General features: G+C 43.9%; 1 protein-coding gene across 7 annotated transcripts in view; it reads left to right on the top strand.

Annotated features, from left to right (window-relative positions):
• JARID2 (jumonji and AT-rich interaction domain containing 2) overlaps window positions 1–18,837 on the top strand; it is a 244,673-nt gene that overhangs the window by 138,423 nt on the left and 87,413 nt on the right. For 6 of the 7 annotated variants that reach the window (XR_004352114.1, XR_004352115.1, XM_032648079.1 and 3 more), the window contains one exon: window positions 9,608–9,749. The exons of the other annotated variant lie outside the window; for it this stretch is intronic. Coding sequence is in view for 3 of the 6 variants with exons in the window: in XM_032648079.1 (XP_032503970.1) it covers window positions 9,608–9,749 (142 nt within the window). In the remaining 3 variants the exon portion in view is untranslated. The remainder of the gene's footprint in view (window positions 1–9,607; window positions 9,750–18,837) is intronic. 7 annotated transcript variants of the gene reach the window in all.

Raw genomic sequence — 18,837 nt, 5'->3', positions numbered from 1 at the left:
ATGCGAGCTCCAGTTATCTGAGGCCAGGGAGCTGGCCAGCCCCGCTGGAATCTTGCCTTTTTCATCCTCTCGGCAGCTGCCAGGCCACAGAGCCCGTTTGTAAAAGATCCTCAAGAAGCAATGAGGGAAAAGAGCTTCTGTTTTATTAGATTAGATGAATTTATGTGTCTGGGGGAGGGGTGTCTGTGCGCTTGTGGTGGGGAGGGCAGCGGTGGCCCATGCAGTCATCACTGAAGTGATGAAGCACCCTGGTAACAGGAATGGGAGGCAGGGGGCGGGCGGGCTGGAGAAGAGCATGTGGAAAGAGATTTCTGCAGAGTCTGTCTGGAGAGCTGCCCAGGTTTCCCAGCCAAAAAAACAAATAAAAATAAATAAAAGGCAAGTGCTGAATGACACAGATTATGATATTAAAAAGGGATGCCATTGAAAATGTGCCATGGACCCCGCTGCCGGGCTGTGGGGGGGAGTGTGTGCACGAGGGGGGCAGTCTGGCACACTGGGCACACAGAAGTGTGGACAATTGAACTGCTCCCGTCCAAAGTGGCGCGCGGCCGGCCCACACCCCATGTCAGAAATTCTAAGATAAGGATTTGTCTGCATCGCAGGTTGAGGAAATTGCAGGATGAAAAGCAAGTCCATCTTTTCCTTTTTCTCATTCTAATTTACCAGGAAGGAAAAAAGCCCCAGACCCCTCCTCTTTGGTGTTAGATTCCCTCCCAGCCACATAAATAACCTCCTCTCCCTGACGCCTCCCCTCCCCCAGGCCCCTGCGCCGCTCGCCTGGCTGTCCTATTGCCGCGTGGAATCTGCACCGCCGGAATCTGCACTGCCGCCTGCTCATTACGTACGGGGGAGGATTGTTGACAAGTGCTCTGGAGCCTGCCTCACTGAGCTCTCCCTCCCTCCCGCCTCCCTTCCTCTGTCCTTCTTCCTCTCTGTCTCTCTGCAATGATCCGGCTCTGAGGATGGCTGCTCCACGGGTCTGTCAGGTGCAGTTTTTGGTGGCTTATCTTGAGGAACCTGGGATAGAAGGTCTGTTCCTATAAATAAAATAAAAATCAAATAGCTGTAGATTTGTTTCAGGCTGCTGTGGCTTTTGTTGGAGAAATAGGCCTTTTGTGGGTTTCCCTATTGGGGTCCTGATTAAATCCATTATGGATGGCAAGGTGCCATATATATACATATATATATATATATGAGACTATGTAAAAAGTGTTGCGATTTGCCTAATATTAATATTCTTTCAGCTTTGGTATCCTCCCTAGGGGCAATGGTGGCTCCTGCAAAGGTACTGTGGAGATTTACAAGAGAGAATTAATGTCGCTCGTAAAGCATTAAGCTCTGTTGACCATTTTGACCAAATCTTCAGTTTTAGTCAGGCTTGTACGAGTTTAGACCTTTCTCTGGAGATTGAACACCATCCAGCTATGGCTGGTCCCTTTATTTTATTGCCAATTTATGTGATCATGTCCCAGCATTTAAAAATAGATGTTTCATTAAAGTTAACTAGTTCATCCCCACCATAGCTTTGGTTTCCTTTATAAACAGCATGCATGGTTTTCATTTCCTGTCATACTTTCCTTCTCCACCTCTTCTTTCCTTGAAAGATGGAGGAAACTGAGGCATGTCAGCAGAGACCGAGTGATTCTAGGTTAGACCTTAAAGCTTTGAACTTTGAGTGCTCTCATTTCTGCTCCCATATTTTGTGCATTGATCCATGTTTGTATTACTAAATAGAGACACAGGTGAGTTTTAGCAGCCATCAATTTTAGGTGCCTCAAATCTTTGCAGATTGTGTGGCCGCGTTCCTGGAGTTCTGCTTTCTTTACTGTTTCCTTTAGATTTCAGCACGGGAATGAAGGTGGCTTTGGGAGGCTGTAGGCCTCTCTGAGCTTGCTTGCTGCCAGCAGGTTTTTTTTTTTTCTTTTTCTTTTGGACTTTGTATAGCCCACTTAATGCTTTACTATATTCATCTGAGAAGTGGGTGTGTAGTTGACTTGTCTGTATGTGAGGGGGGGTACTGAGTGCACTGGGAAACTTATGAACAGAACAGTTTAGGACTTGCATGTGGTCCATTTTATGGGCTTAGGGAATAAAGGCAGCCAGAGAGGTTTTTGGGGGTAAGGATGTGGCTCATTACTTCTCTGTGAATTATGATGTTGGGACACAAAGTGTTTGGAGTTGTGCCCATTTATCATTACCGACTTGTGCACAAACTAATAACTTTATGGGATTTGTTGATTTGTGTTAAAGCCAGCTTTGTTTAACTTTGTAGAGACTTGCTAATACTGGAGAACCGGTTTCTTTTGGTAACTTACTTTTGGTGGGGTAAATGTAATATGAAGCTTTAGAGATAACTCTCTCTCTCTCTCTCTCTCTCTCTCTCTCTCCCTCCCTCCCTCTCTCCCCCCCCCCCCTTCCATACACACACTCACACACCTACACTCACAACCACACACACACACTTCAGTTATTTACAGGTAGAATGTCACTATCTGGGAACATGCACCACATATGGAAAATGTCCCCTTGAGAAGCACAAATTCCATGATTTATAAAACCAGATTTTGGCATGTCAGCTTATCTGAACAGAAGACTTTGGACATGCTGGTCTTGTTTATCTAAAAGAATTTCTATAAAAATGCGCAGGGTTCCTGTCCACTGTGTCTGCCTCTTAAGTTCCCGGGCTCCGCAGTAAGTGGTCCATTGTTCTGCAGCTCATTTCCACACCAGCCTAAGCACAACATCGACTTTAATCTCTTTTGTATGCAGAAAGCAGTTTTCGACCTCTGGGGGGCTCGGAACTGGGCCACCTGTCCAGCAAATACTTTTACTTAGCTGATAGAGACTTGAGTTTCATGTTTTAGGGGATTCCAAGATGCGTGCTTTTGATGGACAGTCATAATTAGGTTGACTGGTTTGCCAGCATAAGGTACTGGGATGGGGCATGGACCTAGAGGAGGTATGACGTGGGATAGAGGGCTTAGGATAATTGGATTTAGGTAGAGCTTCTCATTGTAGAGCAATGTGGGTGCTTATATTTTAGTAATCATTACTGCTCAAGCTACTGTATCTGTTCTGATCGTTATAAAAATCATGTCAAGGATAAAGAATGGGAGGATGCGGGAGAGTATAGGGAGGAAGTGCCTTTGCCCCAAAGCAGTAGAGGAGTTGTGCTAAAATGCACAGCACGTTTTGCTCACTGTTGTCATCATCAGAGTTTCAGTAGCTTCTGGGCCCATCCAGAAATCTTTCCTAGAGATTATGGATCCTTCCCATGGAGGGATTTTGTATCCAGTGAAGTTCCGCTGTGGCTCTTTGGTGGTCGTTGTTGGAGCCTCTCCATGAGGAGTGTTTTCTCTCCTTGTGTAACTCCTGGTCAGGACGTGGGGAGGAGAGGTCTTTTGTCTCTTGTTGGTGCTGACCCCTATGGTGTTTAGTAAGAGCAGCGATCTGGTCCCTCTCCCTGTGTGTACTTGTGACCTGTCTGCTGGCTTGTTCCTTTGTGCCTCGAGGTGAGGAAGTGCTTCCTGGGCTAGGGTTCTGTTTGTCTCTTCCTGCTCGTGTCTCTTGAATTTAGTCATTTGCGTGATTCTGAAATAGGAGGAAAGGATGAGGTCAGACATTTTCCTTGCCTGCCCAGTGGCCCAACTTTTCCATGTTATCACTGCGTCAGATTTTTTTCTAACATCTGTTCTCAAAAAATCAAGCATGCGAAAGAAGGTTTAGATTACCCAAGAAGGTTTTGTGGGGAAAAAGTCTGGTGGTGGTGAAGGGCTTCTAGGGGATTGTCTGTCTGTCTGTCTACTATCTACTTTCTGGGTGTTAAACTAACAAAAACCTGTGTTGCCCTGTGTCTTGAGGGCTCCTTTGAGGGTTTGTTGGGGCTATGTTTGGACCCCGTTTTCTTGGCTGGAGTGAGAAATCTGCACAGCTGATTTGAGAGCAGACAAAGGGGAGCCCTAGTCTGTCAGGGGCCATCCTCCCGAGGGAAAGGGATAATTATTTTCCATAAGCCGAGGTATTAAACCACGCTCATTTGTGCTTCGTTGACCATGAGTGTGGCAGTGACATCATGCCTCACGACTGTTATTTGTTCTCAGCCACCTCAGCGTTCTGAGATGGGAAAGGGTGTCAGTGGACCGGCCTGGGCTTAGCTTTGTGGACCCTTTCTGCACTGCTCACCCCCTTTCCTGGACCCTGCGATCGATCCAGAAGCTCAGCTGCTGACCCGAGTGTGTACAGTTGGGTTTAAACTACATATTCATGTTGACCCTGTGAAGCTGGCCCGAGCCAGAATTTCCCTGGCATCCACATGCAAAAAGCAAACAATCCAATTTTTCTTTCAAAATTTGAGTGAAAATAGGCTTTATTTTCTACTAGTAGTGGCAGCAAACTTGACATTCTGAATACCTCAGAGAGGGTCCTACCTCAACCAAGGGGCTGCTTTTATAATTTTTCTCTCAACTCAAAGTGCAGCCAGCCAGCCACCCCCATCCTCCAACACACACACACACACACACACACACACACACACACACACACACACACACACACACACACACACACACACTGCTGCAGCCGCAAATGAAAACTCTCTTTGGATGCTTGACTGTTTAATATGTAATGTGATACCTTGTCTCGCAGTGACAGGGTGACAGACGGGCACTGGCTCTATAATACAGAATTACCTTTTGTGCATCTCTTCTACAACAAAGCCAAATACACTGACTCTCCCTAATATGCTAATATGTTTGGTGTGCTCCAGATGTTTTGGAAGCTCGAGAGCAGCTTCGAAGGTCCCCTTGTTTTCCTTTCTCTTTAACCCTTCTTTTGTGAAATAAGGGCATTAGATTTTCCTTCAGTTTTGTATTCCATCACGTACGTGTAGCTGATGGGAGGACTGGCGAAACTTCTTTGTGTCTAAAACAGAAGATTGTAAGCACTGCCCATTCTCGTCCCCCTTTTCAGATGTTAGGAAAGAATTTCCTTCTCTGTGCACATTTCTGTTCTGAAATCTGTAGCTCTCATCATCACTTAGCTGAAGGAATCTTTGGCCTCATTTGTGTTTTAAATTTCCCAGCCCCCGTTATGTTAAGGGCAGGGGGAGATGTTCATGCACATCTCCAGCCCCCCCAGAACAGGACTGCTCCTTCCGCTTTGCTGCTGCCGCTCCAGGCTTAGGAAGAACCAGTTCGGGTATGTTGCCTTGAAAGCCCTTTAGTTGCTTGCTCATTTGGGAGATGAGGGTCCAGAGCTCCTGAATTTTGTTTCCTTGGGGTTCTCAGCTCGTGAGCATGGGCACTGCCCTTGTGGTGGCCTGTGGCACGCCGCCCCGTCAGCTGACGGTGACTTGCCGAGGGGCTGCCTTTACCGCAGTGATTTGGAATTTCCAGCTCATATTTATTGCTCTTGTGGAAGACAATGGATGTGGTTTAATTTAAGTTCAACCTACTGAATATTAATAGAGGAGAACGAATGCTCGTGTGGGGAGGCGGTCTTTGGGCCATCGCGTCTCCTCTGTTTAACCTTCCCCCCCCCCCCCCCCCCCCCCCACAAAGGTTTGTGTTGATGGTGGGCTTGGGCGAGGGTGGGAAGATAAAGCCAGTTGGTGTGTTTGGAGGAGAGGATGCAGTTTGATTATTTCTCACTGACTAAAAATAATGTAAAAGATCGGTGGCAGGGCTTTGTTCCATAGGGGAAAGGAAAGGCAGTACTCATTGGCTTGTCTGATGGTCTGATAACGGCTCTTCTGCCCCGTGGTGTCGTGTTCCATCTTGCTGACCTGGCTTTTCTGGACTGGGCAGGTGGTACGAGTTGGATGAAAACGTTCAAACTGAAATAGGGTAGCCAGTCCACTGGAGATGTGAATAAGGGGGTGGGCGGTGTGCAGAAAAGAAAAAATCCCAGGTTTATCCAACCATGGAGACTGTCTAACTAAAAATAAATGTACATTTTCTCTGTGCTGATGTCAGGAGGGGGGTACTCAAATTGAAACAGTCAGTTATACGCAGAACAAGTCACCCCCCCCCCCCACGCCCACCCTCCCCCCGTAAAGGCTGGAAACAGCTGAGGTTTTCTAGTTCACAGAACAGGCAAGCAGTCCCTCTGTGTGGGCCCCTTTTTCCTGATCTGGAAAGTGAATGACAGCCCATCTGTCTCGTAGTTCAGGTAACAGACATTGTTAATCCTTGGCATGGAGGCATCTTTGGTGTTCTTTGAAGATATTAGTCTGATGAGGGCTTGGGACTGTGGACTCAGCACTTCGATTCCTTTTACTGGAGCTCAGTCATGCCTTAGTGTTTCAGAGCATTCGCATCCTTTTGCCTGACATTGAGCTCACATACAGTCAATTAAAATTCCCCCTTTTCATGTAAAACTTGATAATCCAGTTTCCCTGAATTTGTGCTTGGGCAGTTGATTTTTTTTTTTTTGGGGGGAGAAAAGAAACATTATATCCTTGTTCTAGACTGATGCCTCTTAGATATGAACACTTTTTTCCCATCATGCGTTACTTTTTAACTGTTATTTGTCGTTAGCAGGGTCTGATAGCTTTGTGATAAGTTTTAAGCAGCCTTATTTCCTGTCACAAAATTAATGATCCAAGGTGGAAGAATGCCCCAGCAGAACTTTGGTTTTGGGCGCCTTACTGTGAGTGAACTTTGGATTTGGGTGCCTTAACGTGAGTTGTATTATGATAGCTTGTACAAACATAATTGGTTTCCTGAGATCTAGTGCACACTTGCCCAGAGCTTTATAGTGTCTTAGGGCAATTAGATCTCTTACTGGCTTGAATCTTGCTTCCCCCTGCAATAGTGGATCTCAAGGTGTGGCCCCTAGACCAGCCAAAGCAGAACCAGCATCATCTGGAAATTTGTTAGAAGAGGACACACTGGGGTTATGCCCAGGGTGTAAGTTTGAGGGTCACTACTCTTTACAGTCTACAGAGGTTCTTTTTGTCAGAAGGACCAGGGTATAGCTGTCATTGAATAGCTGAACTTTTCTCTGCTAACTCATTCCTTCACTTACTTACTCATTCACTCATGAGCTGCTTGCTCCCTCAGGAGATGCTTGAGATCTTGTTATGTGCGTACCAGAGGGGACAGCAAGTGCTTCTTCCTCAGGTTCACTGAGCAGTGCCTGCTGGCACTTCTGTTTCCTCCTTGTTCCAAACACAGCTTCAGACAACTACCTCTTCTTCCTCCTTCACTGTCACCAGCACCACCACTGTTTTGGTTTTTGTTTTTTAGGTGTATTGCACATACCAGCTTTGCTCTCCTGGTTTTGCTGTTGCAGGTTTGCTTGCTGGCTCCAGTGATTCATATTCACTGCCCTCCCCTATTGCTTGCCCTGCAAGTGCAAGGTTTCTTCTTTGTACATACTGCTAACTGATACATACAGGAGCATCTCCTCTCACTACTAAAATTTAGACTTTGTTGGATTTTGCCTGTATCCCCAGTGCCCTGGCATATGGTGGGTGTTAAAAAATGAAGTTATATTTCCTTCCTCCTTTCTTGCTTTATTCTCCTTTAAGTCCTTACATACTATAGAAAAATTTGATTTCAACCAAGAGTACACTTTTATTTTAGAGATAATCCCCCTTAAAAATTAATTTTATATATGGTTCCATAACCAGAATTTTTATTTTGAATTTACCATCCTTTTCGAGTGTGGTAATTCATCCATTAGTGCCTGTTTTTTACACGTGACTTATATTATGTCCCTGGGCTAGTTTCCTAATCTGCGTTTATAAGTATGGTCTGTATCTTCCTACTATTTGGTGGGCTGCTGCGTGGTCATCTCCCCCCGCTCCCCACCGCCCATGACATTGCTGCAGTGCTCTAATTTAGTGCTGGTCAATAGAGATGTTATTTCAACCACATATGTAGTGTTAGTTTTCTAGAGCTGCATTAAAAAATTTTAAAGAAGCAGGTAAGACTAATTTAAATGTATTTGACGTAACCTAATAATACATCCGGAATATTTCAAGAATTAATATCAAATTATTAAAGAAGTGTTAGTTATAGTCAGTTTTAAATAAGGTTAAATAAAAATAATAGTTCATCTTCTTACTCACATAGCCATATTTCAAGTCCTCAGTAGCTCCTGTGACTAGCGGTTACCGTAATGGATAGCACTGCTCTCATCTTTGAAACGTTGGCCACACTTCAACCCGTAGACTCATAGATTTCCCTGCAATTATGTCTCCTGTTTGCCTCACAGTGCAAACTCCCCACATTTTCTGTTTCTCTGGGAAGTTGCCTAGTGTTTTCACTTCCATATTGTAGTCATGACTCCCAAAGCCACAAGTCTGAGTGACAGCCATGGGATTTTATTTACTGCATTGTATTAGATTTCCAGCGTTATGTTATTACTCATACCCTGAAATGATGTAAAAATAGATAACTGGGGAAATGCATGCGTAAACAGGCTAAGTCTGGGGAAATGCATGCGTAAACGGGCTAAGTCCCAGGGTTTTGTTGCAGTATACTGTGTTCTTCCAGAAAATCTTACCAATATGTAGAATATTGTGTTCTATATAGTGTTTACTGCAACTAATAGGAACCGCTCTTTAAGTGCTTCAACCAAAAAGGGATTTAATACAGGGACGTAAGTGCTTACAAACTTGCTGGAAGGGTTGGGAGAACAAAAATCAAGGGGCCACCCTGCCCTTTTGGCTTCACTTAAAAGCCAAACACCGTGGCTGTGAAAATGCAGACACTTGCTAGCATTTCTGCTGATGCCTAGAGGCTGGTGACTAGACAGTGGAACTGGGGGCCGGTGGCTGTGGACACTTGTGTAGGTACAAGCCCCCCGTTGGTAGAACCTAAATTGTATCCAGAACCCTAGATGCAAGGACATCTGAATGCTAGAAGACCAGGCTTTTATTCAGCTGTGACCCGTTGGCTGGTGGCTCAGCAGCTTCCATGTCACTTGGCATAGCCCTTTTCCCAGTCTGGGTTACTAGTGGCTCATCCTGGGGCCACCAGACTCCCTCTTCCGCATGGTACCGTGTATGGAGTCGTGGAGAATCCTTATCCTCTGAGACAATCAGATTCCAATACAGTGACTCTGATACAGTGGATTGCTATGAAGAGCAAGTTGTACAGTCAGACCTCTAGTTAAGGACTGATACATGGCCACAAGGTAATGATTGATGCTTTTTCTTGGGTGGCAGGTACTGGTTCCTGAAGGCAATTCCAAAAAGGATTTCAGTGTTTCTAGAGTAAATATTTAGCCCTGGAAGGGTAACTAGTTTGAATCGGTAATACGTGAAGTTTGTTTCTTCCTTTCCACTCCCCAGCCCTGAAAGATGTTGATGCACTTCAGAAAGAATGCCACAGTGCATTATTACAATTACACATTTCTGCTTGACTTTCTTACTGTTGGAGTTATTTCTTTGGTAGGCATTTCACTCTCGTGTAAGGTCTAAAGTAGGTTGAGGTGGGACTTTTCCCCCTCCATTCACAAGGGATATGTACCTTCTAATTCTCTTCTATCCAGATTCTTGTCTGCCCTCATCAGCCACTGTGTAGGGTTAACTGTGGTAAAGTGCTGCTTCCTGATGTCATGTATTGAAGTGTTTGTCCCCTTTTTTCACCTGTAGGGCTCCTTGGTAATGGCCAGTCTAAGGGATTAGGACCAGCATCAGAACAGTCAGAGAATGAGAAGGACGATGCATCCCAAGTGTCCTCAACTAGCAACGATGTTAGTTCTTCAGATTTTGAAGAAGGGCCGTCGAGGAAAAGGTTAGTACCCAAGGCTGAAAATATTGGTGCCTTAAACCAGGGACTTCACACTAGGTGCCAGTTTTGTCCGTGTGGGAACAAACTTGGGCCCACTCACCCAATCTCCTGATTTTTTCATAGAGGAGCCAGAATTCTGGATTTTTGTATCAGATATCCTGGTTTCTAAATATTGTCCACTAATTATTATTAGAGATGAATAAAGCAAAAAAATGCTGTGGACCAGAAGAAAACACTTTCCTGCCATAAAAATTGGCCAAAGAGTGGCCAACTTGTAATTCCTGTCTTTGCTGTTCATTTTAATTGATTTTCATCAGTTGTATTCTTGAGTATATTAGATGGTATTTCGCGATTTCTAAAGAGATGTTTCTAAAAATTTGAAGAATTAAATGTGGTGTTTCTGAAAAATTTTTCCCCTTGTCAGGAAAGCAGAATCCACTTGGTGTTAACCAAGTTAGTAGGTGTGAAATCGGTTCTTAAAATTAATTTACCAGCAGGTTTTTAATTTTTTTAAATGACTTTCCTAAATAAGCTTCAGATAGCTTGGTCAGGAAGTAGGCTATGGTAGTTTGATAAGAGTTGTGGCTTCATGGTCAGACAGTGACATTATATAATAATGCTTTTAATTGGGTGTTTTAAAAACCCTTTGTTAGTTATCAGCCTTATTTCACGCCTTGTGTTGTCTGCGCGGACCGCCACCCGCCTTAGAGTTTATATTTCATTTCATTCCTTTTCTGCTCTCATACTCAGTGTTTTCCTGGATGACAAGATTAATTACGTTTTCTTAGAATCTGTTTTTTGCAGAGGTTTGGGAAAGGGGGAAAAAAATAACTCCTGGTCTGGACTTCGTTGTTTGCCCTTTCTATATACAGAATTACAGTTACTTTTCAGAAACCATCTAGTTGTGTATATCTAATGAAGAACTGAATATGGTGGCAAATTAAGAGGAAGGGAGAAGGGTGGCCATGTGTGGATACTTAAAATCCTTAACAGAACTGTACTTTAGATCTGAAATTTGAGATGCATAGCTCCAAGCCTTTATTTTCCTCTGTCACGCAGTGTCTTCAGTTAGAATACCCGTGGCATAGAGTCTGTATTAACTTCCATCCTCTTTTTCCCTTAATGCTCGGCACTGTGTCTTAGAAGGTGTCATTGGATTTGTTAGTACAATTAGCACGCGTATGTAAGAAGTATCTCTGCCAGTGTACTGGACTTTGTATGTTACTCTATTTAAAAATATTTGGCTGAGTGTCCCAGTGTAAGCCTTTAATGTTTCAGATGCTCTGTGACAAACATTCACTCTGCCCCAGTTTGAAAAGTGCACCGTCACAAGAGGGAGAGTTAAAGGGTGCGTAAGAAAAACCACATTAGTAAACATACTGGAATGTGTAATAATACTCTCCATGTTTCCAAATATGGGTGGGGGGTCATGCATCATCTTTCATCTGTTTTTGAGGAACAAAAGTCTGTGATTGTGGTTGGAAATGACAGTACCCATCCTTCAGCTACATGGCCATCCATCACCCTCACCTCTGGTGAGGTCGGTCAGCATGGGGGTATGATGACAAAGGCCATTAGGCTTCATTCTCTTGGGGTGGGTGTGGGGAGCCCTTTGTCCCTGGCTCCTAGCGCCTTTCTCAGATGGCAGTGCTGCCGGCGGCTTCCTCTTTGCACGGGACTGTGGTCCTGTGTGGCAGCTGTGTGCAAATCAGTCAATTAACTTTAATTCTCCAGGGCAGTGAAAAAGAGAAACTTTGGTTAGGGGAACTTAGGGAAAACTTAACGCATTGCTAATCTGCTTTAATTATTAGTGTGCCAAGTGCCTTGTTTTACTGAATTATGGATTCATGACAGCATTTTGGGGAGTTACGATCACAGTCTACTATCAGGGACATATAGTGTAGATTAAGGTTTTGACAGGTTAGGCTAGATTTAGGGCTGCTCTGGGGTGGCCTGCGTTGCAGAAAGGGGCTACACTACCCATCCGTAGTTTACGGATGGGTAGTGTAGTTAGGGCATAAATGTCTTGAAGTGTTGCAGGGTACATAGCAAATAGAAAATAATAACTTTTAATAATTTTTGGCTTATTTTGATTCCTTGTTGGTATTTAGCATAAACGTTTAGTATAAATTCTATGGTATGAGCCCTGCCTTGTAAGGGTATGAACTGGAATCTGAATTCCCGGAGCTTTGTCAGTTACTGTCAGACTTCAGTGCTCAACCTTCCTTCATGTTACATGTAACGTACCTTTTCTAAGAAGCAGACGAGTGTGCTGTCTCTGCTGATTCCAAGCCAAGCCCAGAGTAACTACCTAAAGTGGTGATTTTGAAATGTCGCTGAAGCGACATTGAACTGATTGTTGACTAGATCTTACTCTTTATCTAGCGTCTGAAATTCCCATAAATATGCACGAGAAGAGCATGTTTTATGATGCACCACTTGCATTCTCTTTTGGCATTTAGACTTTCTATGTGAGAACACTGAGTCCTAAAATTCCAGTCATGATTTATGTATTTGTTTTGGAAAATGCTCTCTCTCTCTCACCCTCTCCCTCTCTCTCACCCTCTCCCTCTCCCTCTCCTCCCCCTCCCCCTCCCTCCCTCCCTCCCTTCCTCCCTTTCTCTCTCTCTCTCTCTCTCTCTCTCTCCCCCTCTCTCCCCCCCTTTCCCTCTCTCTTTAGAATGTTACGAATTGCTAGCTATTTTTGTACAGTTAATTGCTCTTTCTAGGTGCATGTTTTTAGGATCACCAGTTAATATGCCTTTGTCTTGGTGGGGGAGGGAAAGAAAGGGAATTTATGTGTTTGACTTCCTTAAGAAAAATTGAAATCTGATGTGGAGACTATGCCAACCTCAGTTTAGACCTTGCCCTGAATTTCCAGCCTGCAAGTTGAAGCAATTCCATTTTCTGATTGATGCTTGTAACACATTTCTTAAGTCTTTAGTCAAAACATCCCATGTGTTTACACTGTGTTATTTTTCTACCGGAAACCCCCTAAGCTATGTTTGGTCCTATGTACTTGCTGCCATTGGTTTTACTTAAGTTGGGGATCTTTTTGGTATATAGGAAGCAGTAGAATCCAGAGTTCCATAGGATTTATTTTTCTTGATTGAGGCAAAAATAAAAGGTATTTCTTTACCTAGTCATTAAAAGGTCATCATCTAAAGTCACTCTTAGTAAAAGGAAAAGCCAACCTCTCTAGAAGCTCTTTGCCTGTTTGATGGACAGGGCAGCCCAGCCATTGAAGATCTGAAGGACTCAGCGCTAGTGGGAGTTCCTAGGCGTTGGTTTTCTTTTTCTTTTGATCCCTGTGGTAGGTGAGTTTAATAAATAATTTAAAAAATCATACATTAATTAGTTCTTACTGTTTAGAATGGAAACATTGTAGAGGTTTTCCGCCTTTAATCATGCCATGCCTAGCTCCTTACCCTCCCCCCCCTTATATTGCTCATCCCATGATACTCGGTTATTGTAAAATTTGTTTCCTGCAAGAAGTATCTGAGGATTTTTAGAAACCAGAATGGACCAGTTTTGTCAGTCATGTGTGGATAGACTGTGAGAAACTTGGGAATGATGGTTATGATCAGGATAAGGGATTATGTGTTTGGCTGGTGGAAAGAAGGTGTACAAAGAAGTTGGTGAAATGGTATACTTTCAGGTGTAAGTGCATGGGAGATCCAAAATGCATGGTCCTTCAGGGGTCACTGGACTTGGCCACTCAGATATCTAGCAGAATTAAGTGTCGTATGTACTTATTTTATCTTTGGACGGGTGGTAGTTCTCAGGGACGTGTCATGGGCACCTTGTGGTTAAGAGTATGGGCTGGAGCCAGACCGTGGTGGCCTCTTCTGGCTCAGCTGTCTGTTATGTGCTCTTGGGCACGTTCTGTAACATCACTGGGCCTCGGTTTTCTCACTTGTAAAATGTCTGTGACAGTAGTAACCACCTCATGGGGGGTTTTGTGTCCTAGGCAAATTGATTCATGAGGAGCTCCCAGGTATATAATGAGGACTCCGTGTGAGATACTACTGTTAGCTGTCATCAGCGTGTATGACACATGAATTGCTACATGGGGACATGCACATTCATTGAAGACTTCTCAAATGTGATTTTGATTTCTGCAAATTGTGATTTATATCTTTTCTCCATGGCGCCGCCCTCACCACCATCCATGGGGCAGATGGAAAAGTGTGGGCCTGTGTCCCTCTTTTTTTTGAAGTTTACTGAGTCACGGGAAGGACCCTAATGGTGTGGAGTGTGAATTCTTCCACAAAGCTTGTTGTGACCAGGTATTTGCTTGCAAGGAGCAGGTGTGAGTGGGGTGAGGTTGTAGTTTGTGAAGATGCTATCTGGGCTATTCACATGTAAGTCACACCTAAGCCCTTGGGGGGTGGCCCCTATTTCGCTGGTACTTAATAGTAAGATCCCTGACACACTTTTAAAAACAAACTCCACGAGTGTCTACTGAACTAGTAAAAAAAAAAAAAAATAGTGTGGACTGTGCCTCTGTAGGGATGTAAGTGTTTTCTTTTTATTAAACAAGGAGCTGCTGTATTTTAGTTATTTAAGCCTCTGGGAGTGTAAGACTTGATGGAGTTCAGACAGTCAGCCCTGCTCTAGAAGGTTGGATTTTGAATGTGGAGTGTTAGGGGTGAGGACTTGGTGTGGTTCAGGTTTTGGATATGAATACATGTTGAGATGATGAGAATTCTCCCAGGCTTTTAATAGGCATCCCTTTTACAGCTGAATTGTCAAATATTACTGTTTTCCTTATTATTTCTGTTCCGAGGTGCTGTGTTGACATGCAGTAGTTTGCTACCTCCAAGTTTGGAAAGAAGACAGGCCCTTCAAATGCATAGGAGTCTTACTGGGCAGCACGCAGTGTTAGAAATTGGAGTTATTCAACGTGACCATCCTTAGGAATTAGAATTTTACAAGCCTAAATAGTTTTACATATCTGTGTAACAAAATGCATTTGTAGGATAGTTTAATGTTAAATGCACTGTTGAATTCAGAGCTATCTTGACTGAAACATACTCTCTACCTACAGGAAGTAAAAAAGGTGCAAAACTGATGAACTGAATATTATGTGGCACCTTTAATAACCACAGAAAATAACTGTAGAGTTACATAAATGTAAAAAATGTAAACCTAGCTGTGTCTAGCCCATCTGCTCTTTTAATTTACCCACACAGCTGTCACTTCTGGTGCTCTTCATTCCTTCCTTTAGATCTATGTGGCTTTCTGGTATCATTTTCCTTTTGATTTTGCTTGTAGGACTTTAACATTTCCAATTTCTGCTGGTGTTGGATGACTCTTTTAGGTTTTTTATATCTGATAAGGTCTTTATTTCACCCTGATTAAAAAAGAATCTTCTTATTATTAGGGTTGTAGAATCACATGCAGTTGTGAGAAATTCACATTCAGTTTTGGAAGATATTTTTGCTGGGTATAGAATTGTGGGTTAATAGTTCCTCCTCCTCCACTCCCCTGTGGAGGTTGTTAAAGGTACTGCTCCACCGTCTCCTTGCGGTGTATCTGGCAAGACATCTGCTTCTAAAGTTTTAAAAAATCTATCATACAGTATGCTTTCATATAGGATTCTTGTGTTTGGGCTTCATAGAGCTTCTCAGTTTTGTAGATTTCATTTGGGAAAGATTAGAACCGTTATTTCTGCAGGTATATTTTGCGTGTGTTCCTCCCCCTGCCCTGTAGGGATTTCAGGTGCACGTATATCAAGGTGTTCCAAGTTGTTCCACAGCTCATGAATACTCTGTTCATTTTATTCCAGTCTTTTTTTTTTCTCTGTGTTTCATTGTAGATAGTTTCTACCTAATATCTGCAGACATATAATTTTCACCTCAGACATTGTTGTCTTTAGTCTCTAGACGTCTCTAGATTTTGGTCTTTTTATAATCTTTAGTGTCTCCCCCTAACATAGCTTAGTCTTTGTTCTACCTTCTCGAACATATGGAATGGAATTATAATAGATGTTATTAGTGTATTTGTCTACTAACCTATCATGTGTATCACGTATGGGTCATTTTGGATTGATTGATGTCCCTGCACTCAATGTAGGTCATATCTTCCTCCTATTTTGCTTGCCTGGTAATTTCTTATTGGATGCCAGGCATCGTAAGTTTTCTTTTGTTGGGTTCTGGGTATGTTTGTATTTCTCTGCCTCTTCTCAAGCATTGCTGTAGGGTGTGATTAGGTTACTAGAGAACATTGAACCTTTTAAGCTTTGTTAGGTAGGGCCAGAGAGCAGTGTTTGGTGTAGGGGTAGGTTTTCCCAACTATTCAGGTAGAACCCATATAAGTGCTTTACTCAGTGCCCTGTGAGTTATGTGTACCATTTTGACAAAGCATGATTCCCAGCCCTGTGTGGGGTTTGGGGAGTGTTCCCTGTAATTCTTTCTTGTGGTACTTTTCCTTGGGTACTTCCCTCACACACGTGTGCTCAGCGAGTACTTGAGGAGGGTCCTCAGCAGATTCCAGACTTTTCTGTGTGGCTCTTGCCTCTCTAGTACTCTGCTCTATACATTCTTTTCCTCCCCAAACTCTCAATTCCTTCTCCTCAACTCGGGGATTCCTCTGGATTTCTCTCAAGGTCGTAATCTGGGCAGTCATTTGTTTCCCAGGGACTGTGGTGCTTTGTTGTGTGATGTCCATTGTCTTGTGTGGATTTTTAGTTTTTCCAGGCAGCAGGGGAATCCTGTCCCTGTTACTCTGTCTCAGCCAGAAGCGGAAGTCCTATCTGTTCTTTGAATGTTGACTGAGAGAAAGAGAATGAGATAGAAACACAACATGGGAAATGTAGCTACTATGTTTGCACTTTATCTTAGTCATGGTCATAACCTCACGTTTAATTAGTCATCAAAAAAGAAAAAAGTGAATTGCCTAAGTAAGGCCCCAATGCAATGAAATAGAAAATTTCAAAATAAAGAAGCAGCTGACTTATAAATAGAAAATCTCCCTCCACAAGAGAGCACGTTGCTAGTAGAAATCCATCCTTCATACTCTTTGAAGCTCCAGAAGCTCTGTCTCTAAAAGAACTGTCCCTTAGTGAATATAACATATCGTGCTAATAAATCTTTCTTACTTTAATCCTTATGAAATACCTGGAAGGTTTTATTACCATGTTTTATAGCTGAGTCGACAAATGTTCAAAATACTTCACCAGTGGCATGTTTCGTGTAAATAGCAAAGTCACGATTTGAACCCAGCTCTTCATATCTCTAATTCCTGGAACTTTTCCACTATGTCACTTTCCATCAGGAGTATCGGATGTAGGTCTTATTTTTTCAGGTACCTTCAGGACAAATTCCAGAAGGGTGCTCCTTTGGGTCAGCAGTGCCCGGCTTGGCGAGCTGAACCCGTGGCTGGTTCACTGTGCCTCTCACCCCCTCAGCTGAGCACCTCCATGCACTGGACAACTCTTGCGGCCCCTCAGATTATATAGCCTATAAATGGTCTCTTCTCTGCTGGTGCTTGTATTCCTTCTTTAATGTAATAAGTGAAATTTTTTTGTTCATTGTAAACCAAGCAGTAGATAGAAGACAGGTGAATCTTTAGTTTCTTTTGAGTAAAACACACTTTGCTTTTGAAATCATTTCTGGAGCCTTCCAGTATTAGAGGTTAGAGATCATGCTTTCCTGCACAAGTCATTCTGGATGTGAGAACTCTGAGGACCTAACTGACTATTTTATTTCAAGTGACCGTTCCAGATAGATCGTGATGACTTAGTGATTATAGTGGGTTGTTCCTACATCCCTCTGGAAAAATGTGCTTTTCTTTCACTTCACTTTTCACTCTTGTTGGCTCACCTCAGGTTCCTGCTCATGGGTGGGTCTCTTTCACCTTCCCTGCTGTTCAAGTTTGGGAGGGGAGTTTGCATCTCTCAGCTCTGCACACCTTAACCCTGATCTTAAGTGTTTTTCCAGATTAAGTGGCCACCAAGGTGAATCTGAAAGTCACGTGGACTCCAGTTGGCTAGCAGAGAGCTGGGAGAGCCTTTCTGATTGTGCCAGGGCTTCTCAGTGTCATCACCCACGGTTATGGTTAGATAGATTCTTCTCCAGCAGCAGCATCCCCTGGGCTTTGTTCACACCTCTCAGATCCTGCTCATGAGTTCTGTCCCCTCGGTAACCCAAGACACTGGCAGTCTGTTCAAGAGAAACCCTCCCGCGTCCCGTCCCTCATGGTGACATGGAGCCTGGCCATGGTGTCTGCGGAACCATGGAAGCCGCTCTAATCAGCATGACGTCTGACTGGTTTTGCACATGACATTTTTTATGGGTGGTTGGTTTATGGGATTCCCCGTTTCCTCTTCCTGTCTTGGAATTTTGACTGTGTGGAAGATTGTTACCTGTGTGGCATGAATTGGGGGTTTCAAGACAATGTTTTGCATTGCTTTGGTTTCCAAGAAGCAGACCCTTTTCCTCATTTAACAAAGCATCTTGTGGAGTCCATCTGTGTGGTCCTTCTCACACGTTACGCCCTCTTGACTGTGCACGTGAAAATGCACGAGCAACGCCCTTTATGGAGGACTAAAAGCACAGCCCAGTCACGGATCAGAGGATCAGAGGAAGGAAAGCCCAGGTCTAGGTGGTGCTTTGGGAGGTGGGGCGGAGGACGCAGAGGGTGGAGCTTGGAAGAATCTGGAACTGGGTGGGGGTTGAGGTTGCTTCGTGATTGCCCAGACCTGGGCTGATGATTTGGGGTTCCCTGTGTGGAATGTGTGTAGATTTGTTTGGCCTAAATGGCAGGACGGACTGCAGGTTCCCTTCCCTTTGGAATGTTTTCTTTCTCCCCTCTACCCTGTGCTTCTAGCTTTAGCAGAGGTGCACTGTTACCGCCCAAACCAGCATAAGTAGGGCTGAGGGGTGCTCTGTGTGCTTGACTTCACCCTGGGCTGAGCCCCTGCGTGTTGTCCTGGGTTGGGTACGTGGGAGGCAGGAGCTGGCAGAAGGGCGTCACCTCTCATCCCCAGTCCCGCTGACTCTCACTGGCCTGCTTTTCCTTAGGGCACGTGGTGGCGAGGCCGGGGGAGGTCAGGTGTGGAGGCAGTGTTCAGGGCTTGCGGGCTGCT

Source organism: Phocoena sinus, chromosome 11 (assembly GCF_008692025.1).
Source record: "Phocoena sinus isolate mPhoSin1 chromosome 11, mPhoSin1.pri, whole genome shotgun sequence".
Taxonomy (NCBI): Eukaryota; Metazoa; Chordata; class Mammalia; order Artiodactyla; family Phocoenidae; genus Phocoena; species Phocoena sinus.
The sequence above is the reverse complement of the archived record's forward strand: the minus strand, read 5'-3'. Positions and strand labels throughout refer to the sequence as shown.